The sequence below is a fragment of the Furipterus horrens genome, unplaced genomic scaffold, assembly GCF_987537825.1.
Source record: "Furipterus horrens unplaced genomic scaffold, mFurHor1.1.pri manual_scaffold_2, whole genome shotgun sequence".
NCBI lineage: Eukaryota > Metazoa > Chordata > Mammalia > Chiroptera > Furipteridae > Furipterus > Furipterus horrens.
Genome location: NW_028327172.1, coordinates 177,262,419 through 177,283,814, shown reverse-complemented (window position 1 = coordinate 177,283,814; position 21,396 = coordinate 177,262,419). Strand labels below are relative to the sequence as shown.

At 32.7% G+C, this 21,396-nt stretch overlaps 1 protein-coding gene across 4 annotated transcripts in view; it reads right to left on the bottom strand.

Moving 5' to 3' along the window:
• Positions 1 to 21,396, bottom strand: part of EPHA5 (EPH receptor A5) — a 340,616-nt gene that overhangs the window by 40,215 nt on the left and 279,005 nt on the right. For 2 of the 4 annotated variants that reach the window (XM_090266816.1, XM_090266818.1), the window contains 4 exons: positions 12,605 to 12,670; positions 2,997 to 3,064; positions 1,143 to 1,268; positions 250 to 435 (listed from right to left, as the gene is read on the bottom strand). In XM_090266816.1, coding sequence (XP_090122942.1) covers positions 250 to 435; positions 1,143 to 1,268; positions 2,997 to 3,064; positions 12,605 to 12,670 — 446 coding nt within the window. The remainder of the gene's footprint in view (positions 1 to 249; positions 436 to 1,142; positions 1,269 to 2,996; positions 3,065 to 12,604; positions 12,671 to 21,396) is intronic. The other 2 variants (XM_090266817.1, XM_090266819.1) reach the window with 1 other exon arrangement.

Genomic DNA, 21,396 nt, shown 5'->3' with positions numbered 1-21,396 from the left:
GTATTGACTTAATAGTAACTGAGTTAATATATGTATTGAAAAAATAAATAGAAATTCAGGTTAATTTTAAGACTTGACCACAGTTTTGACCATAATCTACTAAAATACAGGACAATTAATATTTATATTAGAAAAATTGTTTATAACATTACTATTGCTCTACCCTGAAAAACATAATAACCTAATAGAAGAAATGCAGATATTCATGGTACATATGCACATGCATACACAATATGCCATTGTACTTACTTTTGGTCACTATGCCTTCTAAATGAATGATGTTAGGATGGTCAAACTGCCCCATGATACTTGCTTCACCCAGGAAATCTCTACGTTGCTTCTCAGTATAGCCTACTTTAAGGGTTTTGATAGCCACGGGTAATTCTCTTTTTCCTGGAAGTTTCAAACGTCCACTACAAACTTCACCAAATTCACCTTGTGACAAAGATGGAAAAAATATGTGAAATCATTTGGAATCCTTACTCTAATAATAACATAAAACACTCTTAGAGAGTATCAAGTTTTCAATGAAACAGAGTTCAAAGGGGAGTCCAAACTTTGCATTAATGTTAATAGAAATAAATGGTGCACTGGGAAAGATCATCTTCAGGTGATCATAAAACACTTAGGAATTATTAGCTTCATCCATCTCACCTACCAAACCCTTAATGGAAATGTTTCAAGGGAGTTAAATGCAACAGACTTAAATGATTTCCTTCTTCCTTCTTTTTCTACTCTCATAGTGACATTAATGAGAGAAGGAGAAAAGGTTATAACAGGAAAAAAAGGAAACAATTGTAAATAAGAAATAATAAAAACTGGGTGCTTAAATTATGTAAATATTTTTGGGAATTATAAATTTTCTATATATACATATATGTATAATAAACAGTAGATAGAAAAAATACATTTGAATATATATACATATTGCTGGCTTATGTTTTATTTCATAAACTAGACATTTACTCACTGAAGTTTGAGCTACACAGAATGTAGCATTAAAATATGATCAATTATATACAACCTTGAAAGTGAGTCAGTTACAAAAGATTAAAAACATTCTGTATTAGATCAGGAAATTGACATACTACATTCTGTTATTAAACATAAGTTAAAAGTCCAAGTTAAACACACTGTGGTACCTGCTCCAATAACTCTTTCAATGGTAATGCATGAAGCTTCTATCTCTTTGGCAAATTCATGGACAGCTTGATTAGGGTCCTCATAGGTATGTGGATCAATATACGTTCTTACTCCTGGCAGTTTAACTGCAAAAATAAATGAGGATTAAAATATTGTGCCTATGATGAATGAGTGAAATTATAAACATAATTATGCTAACTAAAATAAACCCACTGGTGAAAGACAAATTTCATATGATCATTTATATGTGGAATCTAATGAACAAAATAAACTGACAAACAAAATAGAAACAGAGGCATAGATACAGAGAACAGACTAAAAGCATTAAGAGGGGAGGTGGTAGAGGGGACTGGGTGAAAGAAGGTGAAGGGATTAGCCAAAAAACATATATGCATACCCAAGACACAGACAACAGTATGCTGATGGCCAGAAGGGGGGGGGGAGGCAAAGGATGGGGGCAGTGGGCCAAGGGAGCAATGGGGACATAGTGAAATAATAATAACAAAGTAAAAAAAAAAAAAAAACCTGAATAAAATTGCTTTTAAAGTCTAGATTAAAAAATTAAAAAGACATTGTTAACATGCAACTGTGGCTTAAATCTATAATTCCTATAAGTGGTTAAACTGTAAAGACAGACCCTCTCCTGAATTATAAGAGTCATTTGTTCAACTATCTGATTTTTATAATTTTAGGAATCTGGATGGTTGGTATGTACAGGAAATGTATATATACCAACATATATGAGTAAATACTTCTTTTAATACTAATGCTCAGAGTTAGTCTCTAAGGCAAACTAAGACAATTTTGTTTACTAAACTGGACAATGAAATGTTAGTGGTTTATTTGTTGGTTTGTTAGTCTGTGTTTCACCTAAATTATCATCAGATATGATTAATTTCAGGACTCATGGATATGGACAACAGTGTGGTGATTGCTGGAGGGAGGGGAATATAAGGGGACCAAACGGTAATGGAAAAATACAATAAAGATAAAAAATAATCAAAAATAACTTCTCAGGTGCTTTGTTCCAATAAGATTTACAGAGAAGTCAAAAGAAGAAGAGAAGTTCTCCTTCCTGTGTTACCATGAGCTTCCATTTCATCACATTTAAAGGTACCCATATCACCCTCACAGTGTTTTTTTGAAGATAAATAACATTAAATAACATAATGTTATGAAAATGGATTCAATGTTTTACAGCATGACTTATGACTTTAATGATTTTCACTTTTATGGTCATGGTAGAGAAACAAAAGAAATTTTTTGCCATTTATTTGACAGAACAACTCATACTATAATTTAATGACAAAATAAACATTAAAATATCATTAATTATAAATAATTTAATATTTTTTAAAAGCTCATTGTTAAAACTCAATTTTATGCATTTCTTATAGCTGTAGAATTTTTCAAGAGGTTTGAACCAAGGTTGCACTACAGGATCTGCTCAGGAAATTTCCTGCTATGGTGCTAGGAAAAGCAGAAAAAATACTGAGAAATGTCATTCTTGTAATCTGGTGGTGTTATTTAAAAATAAGTTTCTCCTGAACATGTTGCTAGCAATTAGAATTGGCTTGGAAATTTGGTTAGAAAAATAATAGCTTTACATTAAGCAAATTTTTTTACTTGAGTGATTACAATGAAGTTATGCCTTAAAATATTGAGGGCATATTGAAATGTTGCTTAGGGTTAGCCTGCAGTGTCCCAAGCTTATATGTTTTTCAGTAATATAACAAAACACATTTTTAAACACATTTTGGTCAGTTATTAGAAATATTGCCTGACACAAAACCAAAAACAATAATAACGTCCCCCTGAATGTGTGCTCTTTTGAGTTTTTACAGTTTGCTTACTGTGTCCGTTATGAAAATGCATCTTTTCCTCTTCTGGATCTTGTTTTGCTTTGCTGTAACCACACCGCCTGGAACAGAGTTAGCTACAATTAGTCACATCTCCAAGTGGTGATTCGTATCAAGCCCAGAAGCATGAAATACAATAGAAATGACTGCAACCCTAACTGATTTTCACACTAGAGGTATGAAATAACACCAATACTCCTTTGGGTAGCATTATTCTAACCAATATGCCTCGCTCTTTCACATATTGCACTGAGAAGTCTGAATCCATTCAAACTTATTTTTAAAACTGCTCTTCAACAGACCTTTTATAGCAGACATTATTTCTATTTTACTTTCATATACCTTTTTTTTTTTTTTTTTTTGACAGTTTAGAAGCCAATGACTCTTTTCTGGATGAACTGCCCCAAAATGTTCCTGATCCATTAGTCTCCCACCTTCAGAGCCTTACTATCATTTTAATTTTTCTTTTCTTTTGGAGTCATTAGTTGCCCCACACTGGCTCTTGTTCACTCACATCCACTGAGATCACTATCAGATTGACCACAACCTGAACTCCCTCTAAACTCCACTCTCCAAATCTTAGTCTCTCCTGTTTTTCTCAACTACTCCCTAATTTGCAAGTTCCCTTATTCTGATTTTATTGCTTAAAAAAACCTGTCCTTCAAAGGTTACTAATGACAAAGTCACATCTAAATCCAATTACTTTTTCTTAGTTTTTATTCATTCATGGGTAACTGAAAATCCCTATTTCTTTTTGATAATTTTTGCTCTTCTCTTCATTTATGTCAATAGGTCTTTTGCATGAACTTCTCTGTTTCTTTCCCATGAAACCATCAATTCCCATCAATTTAAATTAATATCATCTAATACCTCTGGTTGAATTCTTTTGACATTTATACTCATAGATTTAATTATTTCTCATAGATTTATTTTATAGGGTTGTTAATTGGCATTCAAACTCAATAGATTTGAAAAAGAAATCAATATATTTCCCTTTACTGTCCATCTTGATCTGTCAACTTCTTTTCCTGTTAAACATGCTGTCATGGCCTTGGTCCCTTAAGATCAAAGCCATATTCTCCTTTACCTTACAAAAAATTAGTTGCCAAATCCCGAGTTCTATATAACATAAACTTCTTATGATCCATCTCTCCCTTTTCATTAACCCAATTTCTTCTTCAATTAAGGTCTTGTTATTTTTCAGGTGGATTACTGTTAGTTCTTCTGAACTGATACCTCTGCTTGCTATAACTGCTTTCCCAAATTATACTAGACATGGCTGAAGCCAAATTACTGTAAATAAACTAATTTTCTATTGTGTTAGCTGTCTCCCGCAAAGTTTTCAATAACATAATAAAGATTCTTACATGTTGCTTTAATGCACATTTCCTACATCATCTCCAACTGTTATCTTCAAGTGCACTCAACTTTATCCTCAAGACCCCAAGATATTTCTCCAGGCTTCCATACATTTGCACATATTAGTTCCTGAACCTAGCATGTTCTTTCTAACAATTTTCATTTATCAATGATCAGTTCAATTTTGCTGTGCATGTTTTTTTCCTGATACCTCAACTTAACAGAGTATTTCTCCCCTCTGAACCCAGTAAGTTTGTGTACCCCTGTAAAGGTATGATTTCCATTCTATAACGCAATGCACTAATTTAAATATGTTTTTGGCTCTCTTACTACTTGTCAGTTTCTTAAATGGCAGCAATTAGCATGCATCTATAAATTTCTGTGGTAGTCTACTGCCTGGCTCAGAGTTGACATTAAAATATGTCTCACATTGATGAATGAATGAATAATGAATAAATGCTATTTCAATGACCTCTATACAATGACAAGTGTTTGGAGAAGAAATACACCGATGACTCTTAGGATGATGTGGTACATCATAATTAACCATATAACATTAAAATCACTGACTAAAATAAAAATATTTAAATTATGTTTAGTAAAGCTCCAAGGAAGTGAATCTACTGTTCATAAGCTATCTTAACAAAATTGAGCTTATTAAATAAAAAATTGCCATTATTTTTGTATAAAGAAAATACAACCAAAATATTTTCATTACAAAATTGGTTGAAAACTACTATGTGATTTTAATGAAGTGTCCAGCTGACATGTACTAATGAGGTTAAGTCCTTAGTTACATATTTTAGGTTATTTTAAAGTATCTGTATATTTTGGTAAAAAGGTAAAACCTATTTGATTCTATATTATTATACACATATTATACAAAAGAGATAACACAACCCACCTTTGTGCCATTTTTGAAAAAAAAAAAAAAACACTTATTTTCATTTTATCATCATAAAGAACTGGCAATTTATTAGTAAAGTACAGCTAGTAAAATTGAGTAAACTTGAAATAATATAATATATGTAACATATATAATGTTCTTCAGTGAGAAACAATACACAGCTGGGATCTGGTGGCTTTTCAAGTTTTATTCTTAACACTTAGGTGCATTTGTCATTCAAGAGTCCTTAAGACAACCTAAAAAAACCTCACTGCAATGAAATGAAAATTAAAAAAATATATATATATATAATTGTACTGGAATTATATCTGCTCCATTCAAGCTGACATGTACATTATTCCAATGCATTGTTCATAATTTTATATATATTACATTATTCTTTCAATCTTTGCAGTTTACATTAGAAAACAAACATCCAATTATTTTTTGTTCTTTTTTTTTTAAATGTCATTGGGATTTTGACAGAGATTGCATTATATCTGTATATTGCTTTGAGTAATATATACATTTTAACTATGTTAATTCTTCCAGTCCATGAACAGGATGTATCTTTCAATTTCATTGTGTCTTTTTCAGTCTCTTTTATTAATGCTGTGTGGTCTTCATATATAGATACTTCACATGCTTTGTTAAGTTTATTTCTAAGTATTTTATTATTTGAGTTACAATTGCAAAATAACTTTTTTCCTTTTTTTGAGAAAGTAATGAAATACTACTCAGCCACAAGAATATAAGAAATACTGCCAATTGTGAAAATATGATGGATCTTGAGAATATCATGCTAAGCAAAAGTTAAGAACCATATGATTTCATTTATGTGTGAGACGTAAAACTGAAAACAACAATGAAAAAAACAAAACAAAACAAAAAAAAAACTCCAAAACCCATAGACACAGTCAATACTATGGTGATTACAAGAAGGAAGGGGGTAGGGACATAGTAAAGGGTAAAGGGAGTCAAATACATGGTGACGGAAGAAGATTTGACTTTGGGTGGATGGACACTCAATGCAATATACAGATCATGTGGCATGGAAATATACACTTGAAACCTATGTTAATCTTATTAACCAATGTCACTCCAATAAATTTAGTTAAGAAAAATAAAGAAAAAAAATTAATTTCACCTTCAATTCTCCTACCTTCAAAAAATATTAAGCTTTCAAACTTGTTTCCTTAAATAGTCCTAATCATTAAGTACGCTTTACACATAAATTGTATGCAAATTCCTTATATGAAAATGGAAATAAAACATTGAATCTCATCTAAAATTTATTTCGGAATACCTTGGTGAGGAGTGGTTAAATTTTTAATAACTAGGGTGAGGTCAGGAGGAGCTACAGAGTTATTTTTTACTATGTTATACTATGGACATATCTGGAGCATTATAACATGTATGGCTGCATGTCACATTAACATAGAAGATTAAGTTCTGGAACACCCCCTCCCAAAGAATCATTAAAACAAGCTTCGACAAGTTCAACAAGAGAAAGTGCTGCTAGCAGAGACTGGCACTCAAGCAGTGGTACAGCCTCAATACCAAAGCATCGCAGGAAGCCTGTTCATTCCGTGTGACCTTCTGCACCTGATCCAGATGCATAATTTTAAACCATCAGACAGAGTCAGTAAACATGCCATTCTGTGCATAAATTATACCTCCTACCTCCTAGAACCATTTTTCCCTGAATCCAAAAGAAACAGTTTCTTCATTTTGCTTTATATCACAGTTTTAATGAACTTTGATGTCATTGTACTAAAAATATCTGTGGTGTTTGTAGTCAGAGAAATCATCTTCTAATCCTTTATACTCATTTTCTTCTAGAAAACAATGTTGTTTTATTTTAAGTACTAGAGATGAACATGAGAAAATATATAAAATGTAGGTGTAATTCAAATTCATTAACGTACACTAAGAAGTCCTAGAGAGAGGCTTAATATATAAACACAGCAATGACCTTCTAGGTAATTTAGAAATCAATCTATTTCCTCTCAAATCCATCCTAAGCATTTGAGTAACATATCCTTGATGGTATTAATGCTTATCTTAAAATCTAGGTGCCAATCATAACATTCTAGAATTAGAGATTTGAAATTTCCATTATATATGAAATAGTAAACAGTAATGTTTATATAGAGATGAGTATTGTAATAGGCAATTTAGTTCTTGGATGTAAATTTAGGATTTGATAATATATTTGAAGATAGATAGCAAGCCCTCCAGAGCACAAGGTGATGCACAGAATCAGTAATTTACTAAACAGTAGCCTCACAGCCCATGAGGAGAGATGAGCAAATGAAAAAGACAGAGATTACAGATCCCTGCTCAACTATATCTTCCACAGAATCAGATTTTTCCATTGCTTTAGCCTATAGATATAGAAATTGGGTACAAGCTTTTTCACCTTAATTCTAAATAAGATTGGGAGGGGTGGAATGAAAGGAGAAGGAATGGTTATGCCTTTCCATTTCTTTAAAAGAGTGACATAAGTAGTCACTAGATCAGAAATATTCATTCATATGTGGATTGTTCCTCTGTTTTCCAGTTTAAGAAATGCTTTCCTTATCCTTTATAACAAACAATGAAAAAGAACATTAAAAAACCCTCAAATGGAAGCAAATTTCAGTAAATATTATAGTAGATATATTTTGCTTATGAAAATAAAAGTTCTTTGTAATTTTAGCCACTTAAAAAACACATTTCTCCATGTTTGTTCTCTGTCTTGTTCTGATATAATAATGACTTCAACCACTGCACAATGCTGTATTTAAGAAATTTATTGCTGGAGTCTTGAAAAGAATAAATTACAACCTTTTGGGGAAATGGTTTAACTTCTACTTCAGGATTTTCTTCAACTGAACGAAGGTAGTTTTAATAAAAATTCAGCTAGCTCAGCCTCATAAAATAAAGAAGCATATGAACATTAGCTTATTAATGTACCTAATAATATAGGAAATAGATTGCTTTATTTTACAGGACCACATTCTTTAATACAAATGTGAGTAAGAATGCAGGAAAATGGGACATCTGATATTTAGGCTGCCTTACGAGCAGGACCTTATGACTCTTATTCATATATCCCTCATTTGTATACACAAGCACTGGGATCCTGAGTTCCTTAGGTGTATGTTACACAAAAAATGCAAATTAACTATTATTGGTTACTGAAGATTTTTAAATATACTTCTCAAAGGAAAAATATACTGTTCTTAAATATGAGATTGCAGTGATAATTATACCACATAAAATGAGGACACAGATTAATGGATCCCCATCTCACATTCTATCAAGGATACAAACTATTCAATGGTGAAGGGTAATGTGAGACGCTAACGTATCTTATTTTACGCCTTAAATATCATATTTTTATTTCCAAGGCAAAGAAAAAACACTCTAGAAATAAGACCTTCCAAAATAGTGCAGCATATATGAATTTGTCAATTGTTCATTAATGAACTATTCAAAACCTTTTGGAATTAGCAATAATAGGAAAACTTGAACAATTTCAAATACTTCAAAAAACTCAAAGGTGAATTAGAGACTTTTCAATATTGAGTTATATTTTAATTGACTTAGAGATTTAATATAAGGACATATTCATAAATTTGTGGATTGTCTTACCATTTTCAATAAATTTTGTCTAATGTAAGAGTAACTAAATTTTTACTAATTTAAAACTATTTCATGATGTGACCATTGGATATCTCAACTACAGTAGTATAGGATCCCCGAGAAAAATAGTTTTAGAGCCGTTTATATAGCAAGCCTTCAATTGGAATTTAATAAATTCTATATGTAATAGGTAAACCTCACATCTGCCTCCAATGAGCAATTTAAATAAGGTCTAGAGTTATTAGAAACATATGTCTTTATTATGTATGTGTTTTTCCTAATTCTATAAAATAAAACAGTGCTTCCACATAATGCTCCAACAGAAATCTTATGAAGATAAATGGAATAAGTTGTGTTAAGTGTATGTAAAAATAAAATTTTACTTACTTCATATTTTAAGAAAATTTCAGTTAACATAGAGGAAAAAATATGGTTCTTTGAAAAATTATGATAATGGTTAATGTTTCAGGATACTTTTTGTCAGAAAAGTTAAAATTTAACCTTTGCAATGTAAGAGAAGATAGATTTTATCAATTGTGTCTGTGATTTAAAATATTGTTTTAAATTCTAAAAAATGAGGTGATTTTCTAGATAAATGAACAAATTAAGAATATAATATCTTTACTTTCAGAATAGAGAACTCCATTCCCCTTGCCACTTAAACCCCCCAGAAGCAGTAAGTAATATGAAAACATTGGGAAAATTAAAAACTTATAAATAAATATACTAGTTTGACATATGTTTGATTTTTTTAATGCAAGAAAAACTACTTTGGTATATTTCAGATTGATTATAATAAATATTATGCTATAAATACATAGCAGTAGTCATAAACACAAATTAATACAAGGGACAAATTATATAATTTATAAATGTTATATTTGGAATTACACATATAAATACCTTATTTACATTAAAAACAATCTATTCAACATTGAATGTTTATAAAAATAGACATATTAAGAATCAAAACAATTAGTAGAGTCTCAAACTAGTTGTGATGGCAGAAAGTCAAAAGTCACTGAAAAAATGCCTCTGCTAAAAATGTAGGCACTCTTGGGCATAGGGTGCCTGAAATCTAGGCATCTGTGTGTCATGCAGGACTATTACAGCAATATCTTCGATCACTGGGTACATTTTAGCAAAAGCAGGAGAAACTTTTGAAATATCACCATTATGTGTATGTGCACACATACAACAAAGTGGGCAAGTAGAGTGCTGAGAAGTAATTTGAGATCAAAGGTGGCATCATGAAATTACCAATTTTATCTTATAAATGGCACAGCATACATTTGAAAAATAACAGCACAAAGTTGCATTCAAGAACCAAATGTCTAGATCAATAATTTTGAAATTATGCTTTTCAGACCCTCAAATTTCCACAAGGTATATCAAGTACATTTACAGGGGGCAATTTTCATGTATATTATATAAAGGTCAAAATTAATCACACAAATAATCGTGAGTGGTTTTTCATGAAATGAGACGCAAAAAATTCCAAAATTGAGAATTATCTAACAACCTCTGCTTTATAACTGTAAATATGTCTATGCACAAACAATGATGGTAGAATATTTATTGGGAATTATTGATGTGGTAATTGACAAATGCTGCTAATATTTTAACATAAAACATGAGGCGACAAGATATCAGGTCAGGACTTCTCAGTATTTTGTTGATTCTACTGGGAATATTATTATTCTTAGCCTTAATTTCTACTACCTAAGGTTGTTTTCTCCCCAAAGGGTTTAAATTAAAGCCTCTAGATTAACCAAATAGTGTCATTAATTAAAACCTCATAATGACTTGCAATTAGAAAGTGGGAGTTCAGAAAGCAGAGTAATAAAAACTTTCTTAGCCTCCATTCCTCCCTAGTGACAATTCTGGATAACTTTCATACTTCTAATTTATATAATCTCAATTAAACTTTGTTTTTGTGCTATATTTTGTTTTGCTTTATACTAAAAATGCATTAAAAATTCTGGCTGTTCCATAAATTTTTTCCACAAAAACTGTTAGCATTTTATTGGGTACCTAAGCATATTTATGGCTAAATCTTTTTTTTTTTTTTTTTTTTTTTGGCACACACACACACACACAGCCTTACTGCCTCTATAATTGTTAATATTATTTGAAGAAATATATTAGGAAAATGATTTTGTCTTAGGTTTCCTAGTGTGTACTTTGTGAAAGAAGTGTTCCACCTTCCCACTTTTCCTCTTTCATTTTGTAAATTCTCTGACTCCAACTATACAGTAGAAAAAATGATACTATTTTAAAAACTAAGCATTTTAAATCCAGCTAAAGTTAGCTTTTGCCAATATTTTCTAAGCCATGGTTTCATACATGTTCATACTACCATTAAGATGTCTTTCAGATTTAGTTCAGTCTTTTTTTTTCCGAGATATAAATTCTGTCTATTCTGTTTTAGTGATGATTTATCTCTTATAACACTATACTCCAGACTCAAATAGTTTTCCATAGAAAAAAAATCACAGTGTAAAGCCATTTATGTTATACTTTTTAGCATTGCCAGATTTCAGGGATTTTGGTTTATCATTGAAGCCCCAGGATCATATAAGAATTTCCTGAGTAAATTAAATATTTTGGAACAAATCTGTATTTTCATATTAACTTCAAAACATTAAGAAAAACATACGAATTTTATCAGTCTTTGTTTGTTGACTTTCATTTGCTCAGATCTTTGGTATCCATTACAGCATTTCTTCACAGCTGCACATGTGCACACATTTATTCATACTACAGGTTTTCAATCAGCAAACATTAATTTACACCTAAAGAATACAAGTAACAATTTAAAATGCCCCAAAGAAACCCTATATTCTCTAAAATGCACTTCAGAATAGCTTTTCTTGGCAGATTTTGACTATAAATAACAGCTCAATACAGTAGCACATAGATTTAAACTCTAATCTAGAAATAAATTATCTGAAGTATTTCTTTTTTTACAAGATCGTTCACTATTGTGTAGGAGTCCTTCTAAATCTGTGAACAGAGTTATCTGGTAGTATGTTCTAGCCTACAGTTTATAGCTATAATCCAAATATATATTTAAGATTTGCTTTTATAAATAATTAAGAATATCCCATTACAACACTAATTCTTAAAATATGCATATTTTATTTAACCAGTATCAAATTAAGAATATCACTTCAAATATATGAAATAATTCAAGCTTTAAAATATTAAGTAAAACATTTAAAATTTCATGCGGTTCTATTCTCCAGTGCCACATGAATTCACAAAAATTATGAAAACAGGAGACCTTAGTTGTGTTATGGTCATTCCATGGTTCTTGAAGACAGAAAAGGTGACTTCACCTTGACAGAAGTAGCATGCTATTTCCATGTATGATATGATTTTAATCTTTATGGAGTAACAGAAACAGAGACATGTCAAATGTAAAACAGAAGCTATAACCTTACAACTTTCTGATTTAAATCAAAACCACAGGAAATGCCTTGGAAGAGAAGTATGAATGCTGAACATAGGATGGTGGGGGGTATGTATTTTCATTTGAAATCATTTATTGTGAAATCACTTGTTAAGCTTCCCCTTTGGGAATCAGTTTTATTCTATTCTTCTATTAAACTGTAGCTGGCATACTAACTGTTAAAATGTACACAAATGGAGAAAAAAGAATGTCAACAATAATACATATATGTGGGACATCACATAGGGGTGAAAGCGGGCGGGGAACACTAACCATATTAGGCTTGGATGGGCAACAGCGCACAGGGAAGAAGCCCTTCCACAGCCACACTCGCAGCAACTGAAAAGCAAACAAGAGAGCCCAAGATAAGGAAGAGATCCCACTCCCTCAATATAGCATAAAGACACTATGAATTTAGGCAAGCGTCTGCTTTGCTTTTCAAAAACACAAATCTCTAAATGCATACAATTACTGTTTTCCATAATGCCTTTTGAAGTAAGAAGCATTTTATGGATTCAAGAAATATAGAACTGTGTTAAATAGTTTTTATTTTACTTAAAATGCTAATTCAGTAGGATATAATGAGCAATACATTTGCTTATGCAATTAATATAGAAATACAAAAATATGTAAGCCCATTTAAAAATATATATTCTCAAAATGCTTGCACACTTCATATTCAGAAGACATTTTAAATAGTTCTTTAAATACATGTTTTGTCTCGAGCTTACACATTTCAGAAGGACAATAACGTCTTGCTCATTTGACCCACTAATTTCTTATGCCAGTGGCATTATTTATTATAGCTTAGTGAAAATGTTATGCTTACATGACTTCAACCACTTATGGAAGGCTACCAATTTAAAATTTACATTTTCAGATTTTAAAAATGCATCCCCAAATATGTATTTGCAGAACTGTTGCTATGTTATAGAAACAAGCTATATATAATGCATGTAGTTTGTGGATATTAAAACATTCAAAATTTTTTAAAATTTTCCACATATTCATAGTAAAAAAAATATATCCAGAAAACACCAAGTTGTCTAATAAAATGCACTTTATTGTTGGAAACCACATAAACTGATGGCAGAAAAAAGCAGAAATTATTTAGTGCTTCAGTGCATTTACTTTTCAGTATATTTTATGAATAACATTTATAGTTATTTCAAGAGAACTGTAGAATGAGCTTAGCAATGGACTAGCAAGTTTAGGCTTTTGTCTAAAATCTATTTTGAACTTTAATTCCTAGACATGAGTTTATTCTGTTTTATAGCAAATAAGAAGAAGAAAATAAAATATAATGCTAGAGAAGGTAGACAAGTATTTCCCAATCAAATTCCATTGTATCTTTTTCAAATAAAAGTAGACAATGTTTCATATATTTTCTCTGAAATCTTAGTGATGTTTTAATTTTTAGTGCTACTAAGTGACAACTTAGCTGTCACTACAATGGACATTCTAGTAAACAGAAATGGCTACTATAATATTCATTTCCAGTTTCATACTTTATTATATTTTAAAGAATATGCCAAGTAATTACTTTCACTATAAAGATATTAAAAGTCAAAGTTAAAGTATATCAAAATGTTAAAATACTTACAGAGCAGATAAAGCATCTGTAAAACACTTTGACACATCTTGATGTATTTCTTTATGATTACATTATTTGTTAATGTATAAGACATTAATGTCATTTAAATTTTAATATATATGTTAACTTTGCTGCTACTTCTTTTGTATTAGCACACTGATTAGAAGTTGGCAAACTATGGTCCATGGACCAAATCTAGCCTACCACTTGTTTTGTAAATACAATATAATGGGAACCAGCCACTCTCATTACTGGTTTATGGATTCTTTAGTGCTATTATTGTATAGATGAATAATTGTTAAAGATATTGTAGGGGCTTCAAAGCCTAAAACTTTTACTACTAGATCTTGTAAAGAAAGTTCAGTTTACTCTCTTCTTAGACAGTTAGGTTCTGTAGATGAGCATGATTCTTTGATTATTTTTTCTTCTTCACAGTTCAAACATTATAAATTACAACTCTAAGGACTCAGTGTTTTATTGTGACTGTTAATAACTAATGACACAACTATCTCAATTTATTAATATGAAAACTTGTCATATATGCATTAATTTTGAACAGTACCATTCCAACTCAATAAATAACAAATAATTAATAATTCTTGACAAGTGCACCTGATTGATTTTTAGTGATAAAGAAAAGATGATGCCATCTCCTAATGTATAAACATCCTTCTAGATGAGTGAGCACAGTGTGTATTCTCAGGTAAGACTGTGCTTAAGAAGGCAATGTCTGCATACTGTGGCCATTGCCTAACAGGATTTGCTTTATACTTGGTTCTAAGACTCAAAAGTACATCAATGAGTCTATAAGTAATATTTTATTCAGTTCTCTTAATTTGAAACATTATATAATAAGGGCTTTATCTTAAAAATTAGCATATACACACACAGATGCACACACATACAATTTACTATGACTCCGAATTCACAAAATGCATTCTTGAAGAATTTAAATCATCGTACATATCATCAGAATTCTAATTCATAGTCTTAATGAAGTTTAATCAGAAATCTGAAATCATGTAAAATTCATCACTTGTACTTCTATCTTTTCTGAGTCTTTATTTAAGATTTAGTGCTGATATTTTTCATGACTTTTAAAAATGTTTTATTGATTATGCTGTTACAGCTGTCCCAATTTCTTTTCCCTTTGCTCCCCTCCACCCAGCAACCCCGCCACCTCTAGCAGTCCCCCCCAATCCATGTCCATGGGTCATGCATATTAGATCTTCTCAACATCCCCTTGTCCACTCTTCACCCTCCTTCTATTCTTCTTGATTCCTGTACCCTTTCCCTCCCTCTCCCTTCTTCTCCCTCCCAGTTGAACTCATCCCCCATGATCCCCATACTTATTATTCTGTTCCCACTCTGGTTGTCTGCTTAGTTTGCCTTTGTTTCCATTCCCTAGCTTCTGTTGGATACTGTTGTCATTTTAATGTTCATAGCTTTGATCTTCTTTTTCATAAATAAGTCCCTTTATTGTTTCGTATAATAATGGCTTGGTGATGATGAACTCCTTCAGCTTTACTTCGTCTGGGAAGCACTTTCTCTGCCCTTCCATTCTGAATGTTAGCTTTGCTGAATAGAGTGATCTTGGTTGTAGGTCCTTGCTTTTCATTACTTTGAATATTTCCTGCTAGTCCCTTCTTGCCTACAAAGTTTCTTTTGAGAAATCAGTTGACAGCCTTATAGGTACCCCTTTTTAGGTAATTCTCCTATTCTGTCTTGCTGATTTTAAGGTTTTCTCTTTATCCCTAACTTTCGACATTTTGATTATGATGTGTCTTGGTGTGGTTCTCCCTGACTCTAGTTTGTTTGGGACTCTGTGCTTCCTGGACCTAAATGTCCATTTCCTTCCCCAAATTAGGGAAGTTTTCCTTCATTATTTTTTTCACATAATTTTTCAATTTCTTGCTCTCCCTCTTCACCTCTGGTGACCCTATGATTTGGATGTTGGTACATTTAAAGCTATCCCAGAGGTTTCTAAGCCTCTCCTCATTTTTTTCAGTTATTTCCTCCTTTTGTACTGATTGACTACTTATTTCTTCCTTATGTTCCAGTTTGTTGATTGGAACCCTGGCGTTCTTTCCTTCACTACTTGTTTCATGTAAATTTTCCTTCATTTCAGCCAGGATAGCCTTCATTTGTTCCCTGTCCTGTTTAACCTTTTCTTTCAAGTCTGTGAGCATCTTTATCACTAGTGCCTTAAACTGTGCCTCTGTTAGATATGCTATCTCTTCATCTGTTAGGTTTGCTATCTGCTCATTGCTTATTGGTGTCACTGGGACCTTGTCTGCCCCCGCTTCTGGGTGGTACTTCTCTGTCTCCTCATCTTGACAGCTTTATATGTTTACCTCTGTGATTTGAGTACCGCTGTTGTACCTGTTACATTATAGGGGTGAGCCTTAGATATTCATTAGTGCGGGCACCTATTTCCCCAAGTTTTGGCACTGTTTGTGGGGGTGGGAACTGAGAGGGAACTGTGCAGGTTGCAGCCCCTTTTCCAGGCACTTTTCCCCCTTCCTGTACTAAGCAAGCTGCCTCCTTTTCTTCCTCTGCCCCATCCCCCACCGACTTTCATAGTCAGAAGCAATGCGGCTCTATTTTCCCTGGTGCTGGAACCGCAAGCTATGCAGTCTGGTCTGGGGTTGGGATCCATCTGGTTTGGCGATGGGATTGCTCCTACAGTTTAAACTGTATGGCTGTGTTTTTTCACCACAGCTACTGCTAGCCACGCCTGCCCACCTGCCGCACGTGCCCACAAACCCTGCCGCCTCTAGCCATACTGTCTGCCAAGCACCTCCACCACAGCCACTGCTCCGCTCCTCTTTCTCTCCATCCTGGCTCTGGCCCTCCTACTTTTCTGGCTGATTATTTCTTCTTTATTTCTCTGCTGAAGTTCTTTGTAGTTTTGATATTCTGGATTTTATTTTTTGTTTTTGTGGTTTTTTTTTTTGTTTTTTGAAGTGGTTATTAATTCCTTCTTGGTTGTGAAGAGATTCAGTGTGTGTATTTACACCTCAATCTTGGCCATAAGTCCTGTGACTTGTTTTAAGATTGCATAAATAAATTTATTTGGGTAACTTAGTTAATCTTTTTGTGTCTCAGTTGACAGATAAAATTTCTATCTCAAAGGTTTTCTGAAAATGAAGTGATAAATATATTCACCTTGATCAGTACCTGGCAAATCATATATTTTGGGGGAAAAGTTGTAGCTATTACTCTCAGTACTAACATAATTAAAGTGATAAAATAAATTATCATTATGTCAGAAAAAACTAATTTTTTCATGATCCATATATGACATACTAAATATTTTCATTTATAACTAAATAAATAATTACATTCAGACCAATTTATAGAAATACAAAATGCCCACTGTAATTTTTAAAAATTACTTTCACAAAAGGATTTAATAACCAGAGCATATGGTGCATTAATATGTTATTAAGAAAAGTAAAACTGAAGTTCCTTTTCTAAAAATATATGAATTGAAATAGATATGTTATTTCAATTCTCTAAATAACCCTTAAAATAACCTCAGCACCTCAACACCAGATGGTATAAAGTACATGTTCTTTCCTTAATCAATAAATACTTGCAGAAATACAGATTGAAAATGCTTACAAGCCTCAGAAGTAATTTAGAAATAGAAACCAAAATGGGCTAAAAATAGCAGCTGATCTAATGTACGTGAACTATGATTCAACACTGGGTAGGTACATGTACATCTCCATTTGTTTCTAGCACCTGGAAGTCTGTAAGTAACTGCTATAACAAGGTCATTATTATCCAAGCTTAAAATAGTTTATCCCTTCCAGACTTACAAACAAAAATTGTTGATCTTTGTTGTAAGTTTATTTAGAATTTTCTCTTGGTAGATTAAAATATGATAATAGAAACTCTCTAGGCCCAGAGAAGATTCAAATAAAATTACTTCAGCCAGGCCTTACACAGAGTTGATCAATATATGTATGAAGTGTGTCAATATAAATAAGATAAACCCCGTCCTACCAAATCAAAGCGATTATAATTCTAGGGAAGAAATTTTCAAAGATACTAGATCAGAGAAGCAAGACTTCATGCTGTGGATAAAGGATGACCTAAATTGTTAAACAAGAGATCATACAAATAGATAAGAAAAACACTAAGGCCCTAATAGATAAATGACAGAAAGGCAAGAAGAGTAAATTCACAAAAGAAGTACTTTAATTAAATAGAAAATATTTTCAATTTATTAGGTTAAAAAAGAAATAAAAAGACTGCATAGTTTACCAATTTTATTTTTATTCTTAAATATATTTTATTGATTATGGTATTACCATTATCCTAATTTATCCCCTTTTGCTTCTTTTGCTGGATATACCCTTGCCCTCCAGCAATCTTTCACCTTAGTTCATGTCCGTGGGCCATGCATATAAGTTCTTTGGTGTCTCTATTTCCTATTCTTAATATCCTCCTGTCTATTTTGTACCTACCAATTATGTTTCTTAACCTCTACACCTTTTCCTTCATTCTCCCTCTTTCTCCTCCCAACTGATAACCTTCCAAGTGATCTCCATATCTGTGATTCCACTCCTTTTCTGGTTGTTTACTTAGTTTTGTTTTGTTTTTAGACTCAGTTGTTGATAGTTGTGATTTTCTTGCCATTTTAATGTTCATAGTTTTTATCTTCTTTTTCTTAAGTAAGCCCCTTTAACATTTCACATAATAAGGGCTTGGTGATTATAAATTCCTATAGCTTTACCTTGTCAGGGAAGCACTTTATCTGCCCTTCCATTCTAAATGATAGCTTTGCTGAATTGAGTAACCTACGTTGTAGGTCCTTGCTTTTCATTGCTTTGAATACTTGTTGCCAGTCCCTTCTTGCTCACAAAATTTCTTTTGACAAATCAGCTAACAGTTTTATGAAAACTCCTTTGTAGGTTACTCTCTTCTTTTCTCTTGTTGCTTTTAAGATTCTCTCTTTATCTTTAACCTTTGGTATTTTAATTATGACAGGCCTTGGTGTGGTCCTCTTTGGATTCAACTTGCTTGTAACTCTCTATGCTCACTGGAACTGCATGTCTATTTTCTTCACCAAATTAGGGAGGTTTTCTTTCATTATTTTTTCAAACAAGTTTTCAATTTCTTCCTCTTCCTCTTCTCCTTCTGGCATCCCTATGTTTTGGATGTTGGTACATTTGGAGATGTCCCAGAGGGTCCTTATACTATCCTCATTTTTTTCCCTTGCTGTTCTCATTGAATGCTTATTTCTTCCTTGTGTTCCAAATTATTGACTTGAATCCTGGCTTTCTCTCCTCCACTGATTGTCCCCTATAGATTTTTTTTTTTATTTCACTAATGTAACCTTAATTTCTTCCTTTATGTTGTTGCCATACTCAGTGAGTTCTTTGAGCAACCTGATCACCAGTGTTTTGAACTCTGCATATGATAGGTTAGTTATCGCCCTTTCATTTAGTTCCTTTTCTGGGTCTTGCTGTGTTCTTTTATTGGGCCATATTTCTTTGTCTCCTCAATTTAGCAGCCTCCCTGTGTTTGTTTCTGTGTAGTAGGTAGAGAGCTGCTTTAACTCCCAAGCCTTAGTAGTGTGGCCTACTTTAGGAAAGGCACCTGTAAATTATGTGAGACAGAGCCTTAGATGATTGTGAGGGTGAGGCAACATGTTTCATCACTTTGTGGGTCTGTGTAGTGGCAGGACTCAGAGATGGGACAATGCTGTTGCTTGGCTTCTGAAGGTTTGCCTGGCACTTGCCCCATTTCCAGTCATGTCCCACATGCAATTGGTGCCCTTCCAGCTGTTTTTCTGGTGGTGAATCCCAGAGTGGGTGAGTTTGCATATGTTCTAAATCCATGTGGGCCCTTTAAACAGAGTCTCCTAAAAATCTAGTGGTTTCTTCCACTGCTCTAACCCCCACTGGTTTTTACAGCCAGAAATTATGGGGATTTATTTTCCTGGTGCTAGAACCCTGGGCTGTGCAGTCTGGCCTAGGACTGGGATCACTTGCTCCTTAGGTACCCCTCCCAATTTTTATCCACCTTCCAAGAATATGGGATGACCCATTCTGCTGCCACTGCTGCCTCCCCACACTACACTGTGTCTTGCATCTCTCTGCCTGTCTCTGTGAATCCACACCTCCTACCTGTCCAGATAGATGTGGCTTCTTTAAATCCTTGGATGTCAGACTTCCATATAGCTCAATTTTCTGATGGTTTTGGGTGTTCTTTGTTTTGAGATCTAGTTATAATTCTTTCCATGGTCATGCAAGGAGGTGAAGCATGTCTACCTACACCTCCTTCTTGACTGGAAGTTCCATAGTTTCCCCATTTTCAATAAAACAACAACAACAGAAAATGATGATAATCAATGTTGAAGAAAAGATTGGAGCTTTTGCTCCCATAGGTGTCAGGCCACATTGAAAAGTGACACCAAGACTTTAGAAAACAGTCCTCTGGAACCTATCATAGGGTAATAAAATGTCCTCACCTTTTGACAACACTGCATAGCTAAACAGTTAAGACCTTGAGATTTGTACTGAGACTAGAAACATTCCTGGATGTATTCATTGCTAAATGTAGAGTTTGGGTAAACTAGTCATTGATGTAAATGAGATAATAATAGCAGCTATACCACATAGGATTGCTTTGAAGAATGAGTTTAATAACACATGGAAAGCTATCTGCATAGTTGTGGGCACATAACACTTTAAATGTTTTTCTTTTATTTTTTAAATTTAACTGATACAATAACCTGAGCATGGAGTGTGGTGCAGATAATATTCCAGAGACTGGCCATAGATTTTATAGAAAGTAACTAAAAAATATTTTTAAGTAAACAAAATATATTTGTAGAGGTTACAATTCAGTGAAAATCAGTACAATATAATATAGCATAATATTATTTTCCTTAATTAGGTAAAAATTGTGCATAAAAATAAAATGATGGATAAAATATATCAGACCTCTAAGCTATTACATTGGAGTGTTACATTAATTCACATTATGGGTCAGTTATAGTTTTCTCTGCTTTCAAATTCTTTCTTTATTTAATTTTATATTCTTCAGAAAATTAAATGAAGCTTTTAAACAATTCCAATTATGATGCTTACCAGAATGATAGGTATTTAAACCTGTTATAAATATTTACTATAACAAAATAAGTTGAGGAAATTGTTCACTGGCAATTAACACTGACAATGTTAATTGTTTTATACATTTATTAAAAATGTCTCATAATGCAATATATTTTGCATCGTCTTAATTGACTGCCACTCTTCTAATTGTTAGTACTGATTTCCTGATGAAGCCAAGCTAAATCTCTGCAGAACTGTGTGTGTGTGTGTGTGCAAAAACTGGGAAAAGGATAAAAAGCATAATGATCACATATTTGGTTCCCAAAGTCTACTCTTTATTTCCCATACTTCTGACACAAAGGCATACAATTACTTCACCCACAGGAGAGAAAGTAATG